Genomic DNA, 16,684 nt, shown 5'->3' on the forward strand with positions numbered 1-16,684 from the left:
TATATGGATAACTGTATGAGCGAAAATTTCGCCGCCGTCCGCCGCCGTCCGCCGCGGTCTAGTCGGCGTCAGCCTTTAGTCTCCGATTCGATTTGTATGACCCTTTTCTGACCAATTGGACCCCCAGGAACTCAGAAAACGCAGCAAAAACAGCGTGGGATCAACAGGATGGAAATCACGGAGGAAAAAGCACCTGCTGAAAAATGTCCAAATCACAGGTTTTCGTTTTTTGGCTGTAACTTTTGATGTGTTGATCGCAGCGTATTGGGACTGCGCCCAATCGATTTCTCTCGCAAAATTATGTCGGAATAGTGGGTGAAAGAATTTATCTCAGCGCTTTTCCAAATCGCAAAAATTTTCGGCAAAAATACAAAGGGGTAAGCCTTGTTGTTTTTTTGGGCGAAAAACTTTTAGTCTCCGATTCGATTCATATGACCCTTTTCTGACTAATTGGACCCCCAGGAACTCAGAAAACGCAGCGAAAACAGCGTGGGATCAACAGGATGGAGATCACGAAGGAAAAAGCACCTGCTGAAAAATGCCGAAATCACAGGTTTTCGTTTTTTGGCTGTGACTTTTGATGCGTTGATCGCAGCGTATCGGAACTGCGCCCAATCGATTTCTCTCGCGAAATTACGTCGGAAGAGTGCATGGAAGAATTCATTCCGTCACTTCAAAATCATGAAAATTTTCGCCAAAAATACAATGGATTCTAATGGTTGAATGGTTTAATTTTAATTTTTTTCGTGACAATATTGGAAAACACTATTCTAAAATTAAAAATAAACAAAGTCTTAAATCCCAAACCTTAGCCCAGTTTTATATTACTATTTAAGATCTAAGGATAAAAAATTAGAACAGAGAATAGAACAGAGAAAGACGGCGAAGACAATTTCAGAAAAAAAAAGCGAATAAGAAAAGAAACGACAAGAAAGCAGAATAAAGCTAAGAAAGCAGCAACGAAGAAACGTGCGTAAAATGAAGTGGAGAAGACTAGATGACGAGTCGCCATCAAGAGCGGGTCTCTTCCGTCCGGAAGAGATGCTGATATAGATCGCGTTTACAAACAGCAAGCATCGAGACAGACCTGAGTTCGGTAGGTAGAGAGTTCCAGTATCGAGCGCCTCTGACCGTCAGGGAGTGACGAAAAGTCTCAGAATGCGGAAGGGGCAGCACAAGTTCACCTGGATCTCGCAACGTGGAGGTGGAAGCTGCAGGTGCACGAAGCGAGAATAATGCGGACAAGTATGCGGGTTGCCCCGTGCGCAAGATATTGAACACTACAATCAGGAGGAGGTACAATCGTCGGTCGCTAATTGTAAGCCAGCCTTGTTAGGGCGTCATGTTAGCCTTACTTTTCCTTCGATTTTGTAGCCAAAAGTTGTTGGTCTCAGATTCAATGTAAATGACCCTCTTCTGACTGATTGGACCCTCAAGAACTCACAAAACGCAGCGAAACGAGCCTAGGACCAACAGGAGAGAAACGGCGAGCGAAAAAGCACCTGCTGAAAAATGTCGAAAACTCAGGATCTCGTTTTTTGGCTGTCACTTCAGATGCACTATTGGCAGCGTATTGGGACTGCGCCCAATCGATTTCTCTCGCAAAATTACGTCGGAATAGTGCATGAAAGAATTTATTCCGGCACTTTTCAAAATCATGAAAATTTTCACCAAAAATACAAAGCCTTACCATTGGATGAAGAATATAAAGACAGTCGCCTTTATGGCTTTTATGTGACAACAAAAAATTGCTCCGTGAGATGTTCCAACGGTAGAGTTAAGAACTTATTGCAGAACATCAGAGAGTTTCCGATTTCAACATGATGCTGGCTGCATTCACCTTCTGAGTAACACAGTCTTCACAATGGTAAGCCCAAGCCAGTACTTGGCCTGAGCGTACTCACTGACTGGTCGGCGATACAAGAACCTAATAATGAGAATAAATATCATTCAAAATTCGTAGCAAAACAGAGATTAAATTAAAGTATAGGTACCCGAGAGAAGAATGTATACATAGATCATAAATAAAAATAGATCCGATGTAATAATGATGCAGAGACCAAAAAGTACAAATGTATATGCGCTGCATGTACGACATTGATATATATGATTTAATTATGAATAATACGTGATGCATACTATAAATTTTATAATTTTCTAGGAAACATACTAGATTATCTACGATAATCGGCTATAATATGTCAATAAAAAAATTGTTCGTTTCGATATGGGATTTAATTCGACACGCAGTCTATATGTTCAATAACATCAATATTCAGAATTAGGAGTAGGAATAGGAGTGGGATCATGAGTAGGAGTAGGAATAGAAGAAGGATCAAGAGTAGGTTCAAGTGAAAGAGTAGGAATAGGAGTAGGATCAGGAGTTGGAGTAAGATCGTAGTAGAAGTAGCAGTAAGAATGAAGTAGAAGTAGGAGTATAGGAGGAGGGTAGGGGCGGGAAGGGTAGGGTAGGGTAGGGTAGGGTAGGGTAAGAACTTCTACTCCTACTCCTACTCCTATTCTTATTTCTACTCCTACTCCTTCTCCTACTTCTACATCTTCTCCCAACCCTACTCCTACTCCACCACTTACCACCCCCTACTACCTCCGACCACCTCCGTCCTCCTCGTCCGCCTTCTCCTCCTCCTCCGACCACCAACCATCGCCGCCAACCACCTCCAACGACCACCTCCAACGACCACCGCTAACCACCTCGTGTCATACCTTAAATACTAATGAATATTTTAAGTATTAGAACGCATGAAAAATATTGTGTCAGGATTATTATAATATTTGTATTGACACATTTTAACAAGAAGATTATGAAAAATTATAGAACTTTTACTAACGCATTGATAGCCATTGAATTTGGGCATGCGCGAAAAATTAATTGATATGAATAATTTTAAACGCGACAAGATTAAAAAATTTTAGATAAAATATAATGACAATTGCCATTAAATGTTATAGAAGTTTTTTATTCACCGTGAACAAATACTCGTTCTCCTCGATCACCCGCAACCACCCGTCACCACCTCCGACCACCGCCAACCACCTCCAACGTTAACCACCTCGGGTCATACCTCGAATACTAATGAATATTTCAAGTATTAGAACACATCAACAATATTGTGTAAGGAATAATGTAATTTTTCCATCGACAGATTTGACCAAGAAGATTATAAGAAAATCATACAAAATTATCGAAATTTTACGACCGCATTGAGAGCTACTGAATTTGGGCTTGTGCGAAAAATGAATCGAAATGATTCATAGTAAATGTAACAAGTTGAAAAAAATGTGGATGAAATATAATTATAATCGCCATCAAATGTTGTAAAAATGTTAGACTGACCGTGCACAAATAGTAACATAGCTTTTTGTTAATGGTTCACAGGAAAATAGTTGATTATAATTCTTTGTTCTATACTATTACCGCATACAAATGGTTAAAAACTGAAAGCAATCAATTATTATGCAGCTAAATATTTAAGTAACACTGAAGAAAGGTGAGTAATAAAATCAGATAATGGAGAAAAAATATTTCTTATGTCGGTTCAAAGTGGAAACCGGGTTTTTAAAATGCTGCCATATGAAACATGGGGCAAAGTACAAATATTATTATTTTTTAAATCAATCAAATACGACAATTTTTCAGGGAAACGTCGAAATTGTCGGTTATTTTTTCTCTATGGAAGATAACCAACGAAGCTTTTTATAATTTCGAGTGTATTCCAATTACATTTGGAGAGTATAAGAAAAATCACGTTTACACATGCATGTAAGTATAACGTATTGTGATTTTATGACAATAAATTTCGTCAAAAAATACTACAGAACAATCAGCTAAGTGCTGACAGATTTGAAACACTATGCACAGAAATTCTAGCTCCAATTGAACGACGTTATTGTCATGTATTCCTATGTATACAATGCCAACCACTCACCAATTGCAATTTGTTAATCTTGGTCGTTCGGTTTTTTTTTTCTATCCGATGGTAGTAGAAAACATGACGTTTTCAATAATCAAACTTGTAAACTTGAACATTTGTCCGGAAGGTCAAAAGTCATCAGGTCAAGGACCTGGACAGCCAGAACTACGGAAAATTAGTCCGAAGGTCAAAAGTCACCAGGTCAAGGACCTGTACAGCCAGAACTACGGAGCGCTTGTCCCTGAAGTCGAGTTTCACCAGGTAGCGGACATAGAGCGCAGAAACTACGGAGCGCTTGTCTCTGAAGTCGAGTTTCACCAGGTAGCGGACCTGGAGCGCAGAAATTACGGAGCGCCTGTCCTGGAAGTCGAGTTTCACCAGGTAGCGGACATAGAGCGCAGAAACTACGGAGCGCTTGTCTTGGAACTCGAGTTGCACCAGGAAGTGAACCCGGAGCGCAGGATCCAGGAGGAAGAGAACCCGGTACACGAAATCTGCGGAGCGCGATTCTCATCCGTCCGCTCTACTGCGCGGTTGTATCCAGACTGAGGAATTTGGCCAGCTGATTACCATAGATCGATGACGCCGAGAGAAAAAAAATTTTGGGTGACGTCACTTCCCGAACAGCCGAACATCCGACATCCAAACTTTGGTATCAAACTTTAATACTATGCATGATGTATGATGCATGATGATGTATCATGTATGATGTACGATGATATGATATGATGTATGATGACTTTAGTTATCACATTTCAGACAAGAAATACGCACTTTATCTTTCCTGCCGACTCCAGACTCAAGCGGCTTGGCCCTTCGATGGTCAGCCTGTGACTAAAGATATATTCTTCAGTTAACCGGTCAACTAATAACGCTGTCGTTCTGCGACACCTGGATAATAAAAATTTTTACTCGTACCTTTCAAATGTGTGTTAAAATACACTCGAAGTTTTAAGAAGCTTCGTTCTTTCTCTCCCTATCAAAAAAAAACGAAACAAAGAATCGCCGACAACCATCTTTTTAGGTCTTTAAATCAGGTCACTTCGTTTAATACTGTCTCATATACGGAGCATCCGTTTCATCTCGATCAAAATTAGCGCATCCGTGATGTATTACAATTACTCTGAATTTTTTTCCATACAATTTTCGAAAAAAAATTCTGCTTCTCTACCCAACGTGAAGTATTTCACTTACTACTAGCTAAAACAGCGTTTAGATTCTATGCCTACGAAAATTCAAGATCGAGAGTGCATATGAAAAGTTATTGGAATACTTATGAATAATAATGTTATGGAATACATCGAGCGCGTGTCGAATAGATTCCCATTTCGAGATTAATAATTCTTCCATTTTCATATTATTGTAGATAATCTAGTTTGTCTCCTGGAAAATTATAAAATTTGTAGTATGCATCACGTGTTAATCGTAAATGGATCATATATAATATTAATATCGTACATGGACCGAATATACATATATACTATTTGATCTCTGCATCATTACTACATCTGATCCACTATTAATTATGATGTATGTATACATTCTTCTCTCGGGTACCTATACTTCAATTAAATTACTGTTTTGCTGCGAATTTTGGACGAAATTTATTCTCATTATGAATTTCTTGTGTCGCCGACAAGACGGTAAGTACACACAGGCTAAGAGTACTGACTTGGGCTTACCATTGCGAAGACTGTGTTACTCGGAAGGTGAATTCAGCCAGCATCATGGGGAAATCGGTAACTCTCTGGTGTTCTGCAATAAGTACCTTACTGTACCGTTGGAATATCTCACAATCAGGAAGTGCAAGTGCACGATTATGTTCGGTTGTCACACCAAAGCCCATTAGGGCAACTTTCTTTTTATTCTACAGTCAACGTAGGAGGTGTTTGGAGGAGGTCGAGGAGGACGAGGAAGCCGCGTAAGACGCGGGGGGGTTGGAGGGGAGGAGAGCGACAAGGTGGATGAGGAGGATGAAGAGGACAAAGGTGGTTGGAGGTGGTAGGGGGTGGCAGACGGTGATTTGAGATGGTAGGAGGTGGTAGGAGCTGTTCGGAAATGGTAGGAGATGGTAGGAGGTGTTAGGGGGTGGTTGGAGGTGTTTGGAAATAGTAGGAGGTGGTAGGAGGTGGTTGGCGGCGATAGGATATGGTACGTGGTGGCAGGAGGTGGTAGGAGGTGGATGGAGATAATCGGAGGTGTTGGAGGTAGTAGGAGGTGATCGGAGGTGGTCGAGGAGGACGAGAACGTTGAGGATGCCGAGGAGGTTGAGGATGAGGCGAAGAATGATGAGGAGATGGAGGGGGACGAGGTGGACAAGTCGGATCAAGGCGGTCGGAGGTGGTCGGTGGTGGTTGACGGTGATTGGAGGTGCTCGGAGGTAGTTGGACCTACTTGCCTACCGAAAACTGATCACGAAAATGTACCCAGGGGTATCAGTTTTTATGTTCTTCAGTCAATGCGCAATATCTTGCTGCCAGATTCTTGAGCAATAGGAATGCCAATAAAATAAATAATACGCATGCACCGTGCACCAGGTAGCGCTCCTCGGCTTTATCGGAATTCCCACTGGTCAAAAACTCGGCAGCTAAGTACTGCGGCAGTGTTTTGCTGCCTGTGAAAATCCGCCCGGAGGTGTCTTTAAGGTTTCACAATTAATTATAATAATATTTACAAATACTCTTGAATTAGTACGGAGTACAATATAGGCATGTCAAAATTCTGTAGGAAGATCTCGTGACTTTTACGTAAATCTGTTTCACAATGAGTAATGTACAGTTAGATCTGAATAGTTAGGCATTATTTAGCATTATCTTATGATTCATTCACAAGATTATTGTATTGAAGGTGGGTGGTGGTAACAACCATAAGTATATACTTATAATATCTGTAAAAAGATCGTAGCGGGATGGTCGAAAGTAACAATGCTCTTGGATTTTTATTCGTATGGTTTATTTTCGTAATCGGCTGTGAGTGAGTTTCTAAAGTTCACCGTAAAAATTAGCGCCACTGTAAAACTAGTCCAGTAGTCTTACTTTTCAGAGGTGTGTTGATTCACTATGTTAATTTTACGGTGGTTAATTTAGTTTTTTTTTTTGTTACAATTTACAAGATGGCTACCGACCATCTGTAGATCACATAAAATTAATCGTAAATACTATACAAATTGATAGGTGCGAAGTAATAGTTGTGTTAAAGGAAAATTAAAAACAAATTCAGTTATGGGTGTACCGGCATTCTTTCGTTGGCTCACTCGAAAATATCCGTCAGTTATAGTGGAATGCATCGAGCAAAAGGTGAATAAAAAACCACGTATTTGGATTCGTTTTATGGCTTATACTTTCGAATTCGAAAGGACTACATGAAATATTCTTCAAGCATTATATGGATCGCTACTTCATCCAACTTTACCGTATTTTAAATTATTTCAGGCAACCACAACAAACGGGGTCCGTGTACCCGTCAATTCCGCCGATCCTAACCCCAACGGGGTAGAATTTGACAATTTATATCTTGATATGAATGGTATTATTCATCCATGCACGCATCCTGAGGATAAGTGAGTATCCTTTTTATACTACTGATTCGTTTTTGACCCCGCGTGATGCCTATAAGAATTAATACTTTGCTGAAAACTTGATGTATTATGAGAGTAAAGTGTGCGACGTCAGTATAACGATGCATTTTCACATGTTACCTTATACAGTTTGACAGAACTGTTTTGTATAATTTACCCATAAGGACAATTTTTCTTATAACTCACAGCGATAGCCTTGTAAGATTTTAATAATCAATTGACTTTTTATCAGGCCAGCTCCAAAAAATGAAGACGAAATGATGGACGCTATTTTCGAATGCATAGATAGATTATTTGCTATTGTACGACCAAGGAAATTACTATACATGGCGATTGACGGTGTTGTAAGTTCAGCGTTAGATATTCATTTCTCAATATTTTTACTTCAGATCTGAACTGATATAACAGTTGATGGTAATTGCTCAATATTTTTCAAAGCGCAATTAAAGCTTACATTCAACATCTTAATGTTCAAATTTCTATTCTGTACCTTTGCATTTACAGGCACCGAGAGCAAAAATGAATCAGCAGAGGTCCAGGCGATTCCGAGCATCTAAAGAAACAACTGAAAAAATTACTGAAATAAGTAGGATACGCTCAGAACTAGCTCTTAAGGGTGCATTTTTACCTCCCGAGAAACCCAAGGGGGACCACTTTGACAGTAATTGTATTACGCCTGTGAGTAACAAACTAACTGTAATAAAGTATACGATGTTAAGCTTGATTGTTCGAACAGTTCTTCAACACAGATTGCAAAATATTCCAAAACTGTACATGAAAAATTGTTTAGGGTACACCTTTCATGGCGAGATTATCTGCTTGTCTACATTACTACATTCACGAACGATTAAACAATGATCCTGGATGGCGTGGCATCAAGGTTATTCTTAGTGACGCAAATGTTCCTGGAGAAGGAGAACATAAAATTATGGACTACATCCGGAAGCAACGGAGTAAGTGCATTTTGAAGTAATTTTTATTGCCAGATATGAAATTGGTGTCTAACGAAACAATTAAACAAGAATAATTGTTTTTGAACTTCAGAATTAGCATATTGTTCCAAATATAAGCTGAGCCAAAATCATTCTCATCTTATAAGTCATCCCATTTTATGTGCGGGTAATTCAGAAAAACACCCTGAAATATTTCTCACAATTGCAGGTCCGCTTATACTCGGAACAATATGGTAACTTCGAAGAAGTTAAGTTTACAATATATGCAATGATCATTTTTGAGATTCACGATGATCATATATCCCCAATAAATTGAACTAATTTCTCTCAGTTATTTTATAAACGTGAGTACAGTTCTTTGGACTGGTTCATTACTTGGCGGGTTTAATGACCACCTTTGTGTTTGCAGAATTAAATTGGATTTGAAAACGTCAATTTGTGTCTAATGAAATAAAATATTAATTATGGCTGTGTCATTATTCAATTAATCAATGGTTACAATTAATCGGAAAAGCGATATCATTTATCGATTAATCAACTTTTTCGATAAATCATTTTCTGAATGTACCGATTAATCGAGGCTAGCAATTAACTTTCTATCTATTATATGCTTATTATACCTTTCAATTAAACAATTTCCCAGGCCAACCAGATCACGATCCAAATACGCAGCACGTTTTGTGCGGAGCAGACGCGGACTTGATAATGTTGGGATTGGCGACACATGAACCGAACTTCACGATTATCAGAGAAGAGTTTAAACCGAATAAGCCAAGACCATGCGATATTTGTGGTCAATTGGGTCATGAAATGAAAGATTGCACAGGCTCGGAGCCAGTCGCGAAGGAGGAAGAGAATATGTTTGGATCCGAGTGCCAATTTATATTCGTCAGATTAAACGTACTTCGAGAGTATTTGGAACGAGAGTTACAAATGCCTAATTTGCCTTTTAAGTACGATTTTGAACGTGCGATTGATGATTGGGTCTTTATGTGCTTCTTTGTAGGAAATGATTTTCTGCCGCATCTTCCGTCGCTTGAAATCAGAGAAGGTGCCATAGATAGATTAGTCAATTTATACAAGAAGACTGTGTACAAAACAGGGGTGAGTTTAACAAACCATTTGACGTGCAAGTCGTTGGATACGTTGTGCATTATTCAATCAATGATTGATTGAAACTATATAACTGGCTGAAAACCTATCGAAATATTTGGAATTTGTTTTAGGGCTTTCTGACCGACAGCGGTGATGTGAATCTTGACAGAGTTCAAATGATAATGTCTGATCTTGGAAACGTTGAAGATGAGATTTTTAAAAAACGACAACAAAATGAATTGTCTTTCAAACAACGAGAGAAAAACAAGAAAAAAAGGCTGGAGGCTATCAGCAATTACAAACCCAATTGGGTTCCTGCTGGACAATTTGCTCCAACTGTAAGTTTGGATGAAAATTTTGCAAACTAGGCGAAATAAATGCACCAGTTTAAAATTTTTAATTCGGATGTCGGCATTTACCCATTGAACTGGTTGCGCAATTTCGTTGAACGATTATCAGGATTGAAAGCGGTAATTTGTCTGGAAAACATTCAGCTTGCACTTTCAACTGAAGACATTTCTTTTCTAGAAAGGATTATATTCACCTTAAAATCGGCCACGATTTTCACATACATCTTTTTTTCCTTCCTAGCCAAATTTACATAAGTATTCCGTTAGACTTTCATATTTTTTTCACAAGCAAGTCGTCTCTCTCTTCTTTAATTTGTTGATTCAAAGTCTTTATTAAAAATGCCTACATAAAAAAAGCGTCGAACTTTTGAATAATACAAAAATCACCCGAGTTACCAATTTTTTAACCACATTTAAACGTGTAACTTTTTTTCTGTTCATATTTAATTCATTTAATTTCAGCCCTTGGGTCAAGCGACGCAGCCCGTACAAAACGCTCGCCATGAAGCATTCCAAATGCGAATGCAGGGTAGAAATTACAACACGAGCGCTACAGAGAGAGCGTTGAAAGGAACGAACGCCACCAATGCTTTAGAGAGTATGCTTCTGCCAGAGGTGAGCCTATTCTTTTCCCGAATCAATTTAAACCATGTTAAAAGTTATTTCTCATGTCTCAGAAATGTAACTGAACCAGAGTTCTTCATGTGTGATTAATATGAACAAACGTAGGGATCGGGCAACAGAGGTCAGAAGCGAAAGACCGACAATGTAACAACGGAGGAAGCTGACGACGATCAAGCTCACGACGAAGTAAGACTATGGGAAGATGGATTCAAAGATCGATACTATGAGTCCAAATTCGACGTTTCCAAAGATAATCTGGCTTTCAGGTAAAATTATTTATTGTTGGACTTCACGATCAGTATTAGTGATAATTTTTGTGTTTTTGATCAAAAACTTTATGCAGATACTATTTCATTAGCTATATTCAACAATTTCAAATGTAAAGTAAACTTTGATACATGTTTTTTTTTCTTCTTAGGAATAATGTCGCACTCCAATACGTACGCGGCCTTTGTTGGGTACTTCGCTATTATTACCAAGGTTGTGCATCTTGGAAATGGTATTTTCCTTACCATTACGCTCCATTTGCCAGTGACTTCATCAACATAGGTGGACTGTCGACAGAATTTGAAAAGGACACAGTTCCAGTGAGTATTTTTTAACAAATTCAACGATTTGTGAAAGTAGCGAGTCAAAATGGTTTTCCTTAACTTTTCGTCAAATGTTAGTCACCGTTTTATTTTGTATAACAAGAAATAAGCTCTGCTTAAATTGCAAATCTGCTTTTACGATCCTGAATGGAACGTGTTACGTACAATTTCATAGACAATTCTTGCTTATAACTTTATAACGCATCTAGACAGAATCTTGTGAAACCTTAGGGATGTCGAATTGGCTGAAGTTACACATTCTTGATTTTAATCACTCAAATCATGAAAAACTTGCTGCTTACAAAATGAGTTACAACTTTATGAATACACACTCAATATTGTGTTGATGTAATTTATTTGAATGAATCAATTTGTTTAATTTTCACAAACATTAACGAAAACAAGTTTTAGTGGATAAAAATAGATTTCTATACGTACTGTACAACACATATTGGCTTTCTCTAGATTGTTATCGCACCATTTTCATCGGTCCTGTTGTACGCCATTCATAGTTGGGTGGAAGCATTAAAAGATCAAGGTTACTTCTTTATCTGTGTACTAAAAGATCTGAAAGCGTCAAATATTTTTCCGTACGTTTTACGTTTTATACTTGAATTGTTTTATCAGTACAATCAAGAAACATATACTAAGATGTTTTGTTTTAAAACACTATTTTTTTTCTTGATTTCTGTTAAAAAAAATTTATGTACAGAATAAAATTTTCTACACTCATAACTTGCGAACCCTAAAAAAACTTTAAACTAACATTCGAGCGCTTTATCATTTCCCAACGAATAATAAACGTACTTAAATATTCTAGACAAAATTGTATATCAAAAATTTTTTATTCACCTCTCACAGTTTCGACCACTGGAACAATTGATGGGAGTTTTTCCTGCTGCGAGTAGCTCCCATGTTCCTCCCCCATGGGCAAAATTGATGAGCGATCCGGTGAGTTTAGAATAAATTTGGCAGAACCGTTCTCCATCATGTGAAAAAGAGTTCAGTTCTGAATAAATTGAAAATCTATAACGTTATATAATACGAGTGAGCGCACAATGAAGGTTGAATTTTTGTTTACAGAAATCTCCAATCATAGATTTTTATCCTGAAGATTTTAAAATCGACTTGAATGGAAAGAAATTTGCCTGGCAAGGAGTTGCTCTATTGCCATTTGTCGACGAAAAGAGATTGTTCAAAGCTCTTGAGCCTTACTATTCGTGTCTTAGCGAAGCAGAAAGTGAGCCACGCCGATATGCCAAATTATTTAAATTATTACACTATTTGTAATTGTCGATAATTGACTCCCCGTAATTTGTTTTTTCTTTAGAAAAACGTAACGTCAGAGGTGACGATCGATTGTATGTCAGCCTCGACAATAAGAGCTACGATTTTATAACTGGACTGTATAAAAATAAAGTAGACTCTGATGTGGAAACTAACATATGCGTCGATGGCATGCGCGGAACAGTTTTACTGGCGGAGGATTGCATTGGAGATGGTGCTACGTTAAATTCCCCGATCGGAGGATTACCAGTACGAGACAATCGAGTTTACTGGTGAGAGAATTCGAGATAAAAGTTTATCACTATCAAACAGGTTTATTTTTGACAGATTTATACACAATCAGCTACCTTAAGTTAACAGTTGAAAGTCTCAATTTCTTTTCTTTTTCTTTTTTTTTTTATCTTACAATTATAGACCGAATTACTTTTCTGTAATCAGCGTAAAGTCTATGTTGTGGTTGCAATTGAAAGTTCAAGCAAAGTATGTATACCTTTTTTGTCTCTCTACACGTAAAGATAAAAAGAATACCGTTCGTAACTCAGGCACAAGAAAACATTTTAATTTGTTGACCAGTATCATATTTGGTCTGAGTTATTTTTATACTTAATGTTTATAAATTTTCAGCGTGAGATTTCGAGATCCGAAGTATCAGAAGGATTTCATATTCCCAGCAAAGAAACTCAAAGGTGCCAAAGAGCCTCCTAAAGTTTTGAAACCTCAGGACTTTGAACAGATGAATCGAGCAAGTGGTGGTGGTGGTGGAAATCAGTGGCGTCCACAAATTGGATTCACACCTTCAACGCAGAGGGCTACTCTTGGAGACGCAGGTCATCGAATGCTAGGGTCAGTAGCTTGTCTTTCAGTTTTGTTTTATCAAAAAAAATTCTTTATTCTTTTTTGTCTAGAAAAATCAGGGAAATTTCAGAGAATCTGTGAACAGTTCCTGGAATTTCCTGATTTCTTCTACCACTGAGGAAATTATTCTAGTCAATATGTAATACGTGCGTAGAAAACGAATAAGCAACTAAAAGTACGTACATAAATGAAAATTTTGCCAAGAACGCAGTACTAAACCCAATTTACACTGTTCAACACATATTACTGAATAGAACCGAAGTCTGGGTATGATTTTCTCTCACGCAAATATATATATTGTGATGTATCTTCTTTAAATAAGAATAACGAATGTTCATTGGAATGTTGAGTAATTCAGATTGAGAAAAATTGAATGAAATTCGAGACAGGTTGACTATTTCAATTTACAATAAAGATATTGCGTTACATAATTCATCGAATTTGGATTAACAAAAATTGAGTTTGTTCAGTAAGTTTTGTTAGGAAAATGGAAAATTTTGGGGGAATTTTTATATGTCACTGATAGTAGATAACCAGACAAAGAAGAGTGCTGTGTCACAATTCTGTCCATATTATCTATGATACCTATTCTGACAAGGTATTCATTCAATCAACGAAATCAAATTGTAAGTCAAAGGAATGTAAAAAACTTGAATTTCCTTTCAAAAGACAAGAAGTAGATGAAGATGAATAAAGGTACTAAGGTGGAAGTCATAGAAATCTCGCGAAATCAATGTTAGTGAATTGAAATCATTGATTTGATTTCCAAGTGAATTGCCCCTCGGATTGTGACAAACTCCGAAAATCTTTAAACATCAAGGAAAAATGTTACAATTCTCAGATACAGATGAAATATCATATGACATTTGCGAATTTCAATTTTGTAGGTAAACGACACGTGAGAAATATAGTTATTTCCATAACTTCTGTATGCAAAAAAGGCATGTGTTGTATTTTTCATGTGCGAGATTTCCGCGTACAATTTTGCCTATGCATTACTTACATCTCTTAAATTTATGTGCCTTTTATATTTTTGTGCGCCAGTATGACGTAAACCATTGATACTACCTCAATAACTTTCCCGAGTAAAAATTTTTTTGTCTTTCATGCAGGCATCACAGAAGCAACAATGGTCCTGGACAATACGCTTATGTTCCCCCTCCGCAGGTTGGATACCATCAAAATCGTGGTGAGTTTGATACAGATTAATTTATTTCTAAACTCAGCAGGGTGGCCGCTTTTCTGAAAATTTGGAAAATCGGGTAATGTCAAAGAATTTTGTATATCAGTCAGGGAATTGTACCACATACTTGTAGATGTACTAGCTGTTCATAATTTTTAATACTCGTTGAATGTTTTTTATATTTTTATTTCACGTTTCGCTCTTGCTGGAATATCAATGTTTAATTTATAAAGACGACAATGATAATATTATATTAATAACAATGTGAATGTGTATGCCAAAGATCTAAACTTCATATTTAGTCAGAATGAAGTTCCTAACGTTGATGTAACAATGCATTTTATGTTTAGGAAAAATCGTTATTTCGCAATTTTGGAACTGTCTAAGATTCAGCAAAGCGTATAAACAAAGCGGTTTATTGATCAAATTTTTACAGATTCAAATCAGTCATTCTAAGCTGCACAGTAGTAATTTTTTTGTTAATCCATCGTTAGACTAACGTTGCTAAACTCAATCTCCTCATATTTACCAGTACACATTATCTTCTGTTTTTTGTCAATGAACTATTCGACCCCAACGTTTTTAAAAGTAGAGATAGAGAGCGTTGCAAAACCCGACATTTCAAAGTGCAAGAAGTCAGGGAAAAATCGTGATTCCGGTTTGCAGGGAAACAATAAAATGTTAGGGAATTTTTTTAATTAAATTTAGTGGCCATCCTGTAATTATTCCTCGTCTTCTTATAATTTTCTAGCAACTAGTAAGAAAGTAATATTTCTATCGATGTGTGTAACAAAACATATAAGTTGTCAAATGCTGCCATACAGAGTTCCGTCCGTTATATAGAACAATTATTATCTCCTTCCAACCGCCAGAATTGGATTTCTTACGTGTTAATTAAATGGCGAATACAAAATCTTTAAATAAAATGAATATTATGTTAAAAACTATGATTTTATAAAGTGGGATATCGAAGAAAAATAACGTTTTATTTTGAGGCAGTCTAGTATACATGTCAGTATGCATATGTATAACACACGGCACGGTTTGATTAGTCGTTAACGAGCCGTCGTCAGGTTTGATTGTTGTGAGTGGCTAAAGTCAAAAGGCTGGACGCACGATTGAACTTATTGATTAACTTGCAGCAGTAACTTAAAAATGAATGGTCGGGGACTTGCTAAATAAACGCGTGGCGTAGACGCACGTATATTTGCACATGTGCGTATATGTATACACTTATACGTGCGCGTGTATACACATGATAAAATTGTGGGGTGGTTTTAATGGGGTTCCACCGACGCCCGATAACCGTTCTCCCCTAGACTTTCCTCTCGGCAGTCAGTCGTTCGTCGTCACTCCCATAAGGATTACAAAACTTGAATTAAAACGCACGCGTGCCCTTCTGACTTACGATACGCGTCGCGTTATATACCGGTTAGATTATATGCATATTTGCAGGGGAGTCGGTATTGTATTCAGGGCTGAGAAAAACTGAAGAAAAAAAAAATTCCATAGTATGATAATATACCTATACCTATACCTCGCGAAGTTACCATGTAAATAACGGATGGAGGTAGAAATGTGAATGAAAAGTTTGGCAAATAGAAGGGTAACTATATTTTTATATAATTTCCAAATCGATAAACAAAAATTCGTGTTTTCTATTGAATTTTGAAATATAGAAACTCAGTATAGAATCGTCACAATTTCTACGATTCTACAGATATTTGTGGTTTCTACACTTTACTTTTCTGCATTTAAATTTTTTACGTATTTTAATATTGCGTAAATTACATTTGAATCTTTTTGTGTCATGATCATTTAGGGTTTAGAAAGTACGCTCTGGTCAGCTAGGACTAATAAATTATCATACCAATTAATATTTGAATAATTTATAAAATATAACCTCAAAGCCCATCTCGCAGCGAAATGGATGTATTAAAAATTTGCACGTTACTTATTCAGCTCTGGCGCATCAGATCGCACTTTCCGACCATAGCATGATCATTTTACAAAAAAATCCAAATCGATTCGAAGTTTTGAGACAAGGTTATACCGATTTTGGTAAATACCGTCGGACCGGTCACGTGACCTCGTGTGTACATGAGGTCAAGATTTCTCATTGGGATCCAAAGTAGCGGGTAGCGCAATATGGCGTCGCAACTGGGTTAACATTTCATCAGTTTACTTAAAATATACGAACCTAAAGAGACAGCAAACTTCCTGTAAGTGATTCGATTT

The 16,684-nt window shown here is 37.4% G+C and overlaps 1 protein-coding gene and 1 long non-coding RNA gene across 3 annotated transcripts in view; one reads left to right on the forward strand and one right to left on the reverse strand.

The window, feature by feature from the left end:
* Positions 1–818: 818 nt before the first annotated feature.
* Positions 819–2,645, reverse strand: LOC124304503 (uncharacterized). Its single transcript, XR_006908203.1, has 4 exons — positions 2,593–2,645; positions 1,691–1,927; positions 1,356–1,505; positions 819–1,211 (listed from the first exon to the last, which is right to left on the reverse strand). It is a non-coding gene; the product is annotated as an uncharacterized LOC124304503 (long non-coding RNA).
* A 4,385-nt stretch (positions 2,646–7,030) lies between these two features.
* Positions 7,031–16,684, forward strand: part of LOC124304840 (5'-3' exoribonuclease 2 homolog) — a 39,478-nt gene continuing 29,824 nt past the window's right edge. For both annotated transcript variants that reach the window (XM_046763540.1, XM_046763541.1), the window contains exons 1-15: positions 7,031–7,228; positions 7,364–7,491; positions 7,742–7,853; positions 8,014–8,187; positions 8,300–8,462; positions 9,106–9,566; positions 9,689–9,895; positions 10,370–10,522; positions 10,637–10,797; positions 10,950–11,118; positions 11,983–12,072; positions 12,205–12,361; positions 12,452–12,680; positions 13,033–13,251; positions 14,376–14,452. In XM_046763540.1, the coding sequence (XP_046619496.1) occupies positions 7,154–7,228; positions 7,364–7,491; positions 7,742–7,853; positions 8,014–8,187; positions 8,300–8,462; positions 9,106–9,566; positions 9,689–9,895; positions 10,370–10,522; positions 10,637–10,797; positions 10,950–11,118; positions 11,983–12,072; positions 12,205–12,361; positions 12,452–12,680; positions 13,033–13,251; positions 14,376–14,452 (2,575 nt within the window). In that variant the 5' untranslated portion in view covers positions 7,031–7,153. The remainder of the gene's footprint in view (positions 7,229–7,363; positions 7,492–7,741; positions 7,854–8,013; positions 8,188–8,299; positions 8,463–9,105; positions 9,567–9,688; positions 9,896–10,369; positions 10,523–10,636; positions 10,798–10,949; positions 11,119–11,982; positions 12,073–12,204; positions 12,362–12,451; positions 12,681–13,032; positions 13,252–14,375; positions 14,453–16,684) is intronic.

The sequence above is a fragment of the Neodiprion virginianus genome, chromosome 5, assembly GCF_021901495.1.
Source record: "Neodiprion virginianus isolate iyNeoVirg1 chromosome 5, iyNeoVirg1.1, whole genome shotgun sequence".
NCBI lineage: Eukaryota > Metazoa > Arthropoda > Insecta > Hymenoptera > Diprionidae > Neodiprion > Neodiprion virginianus.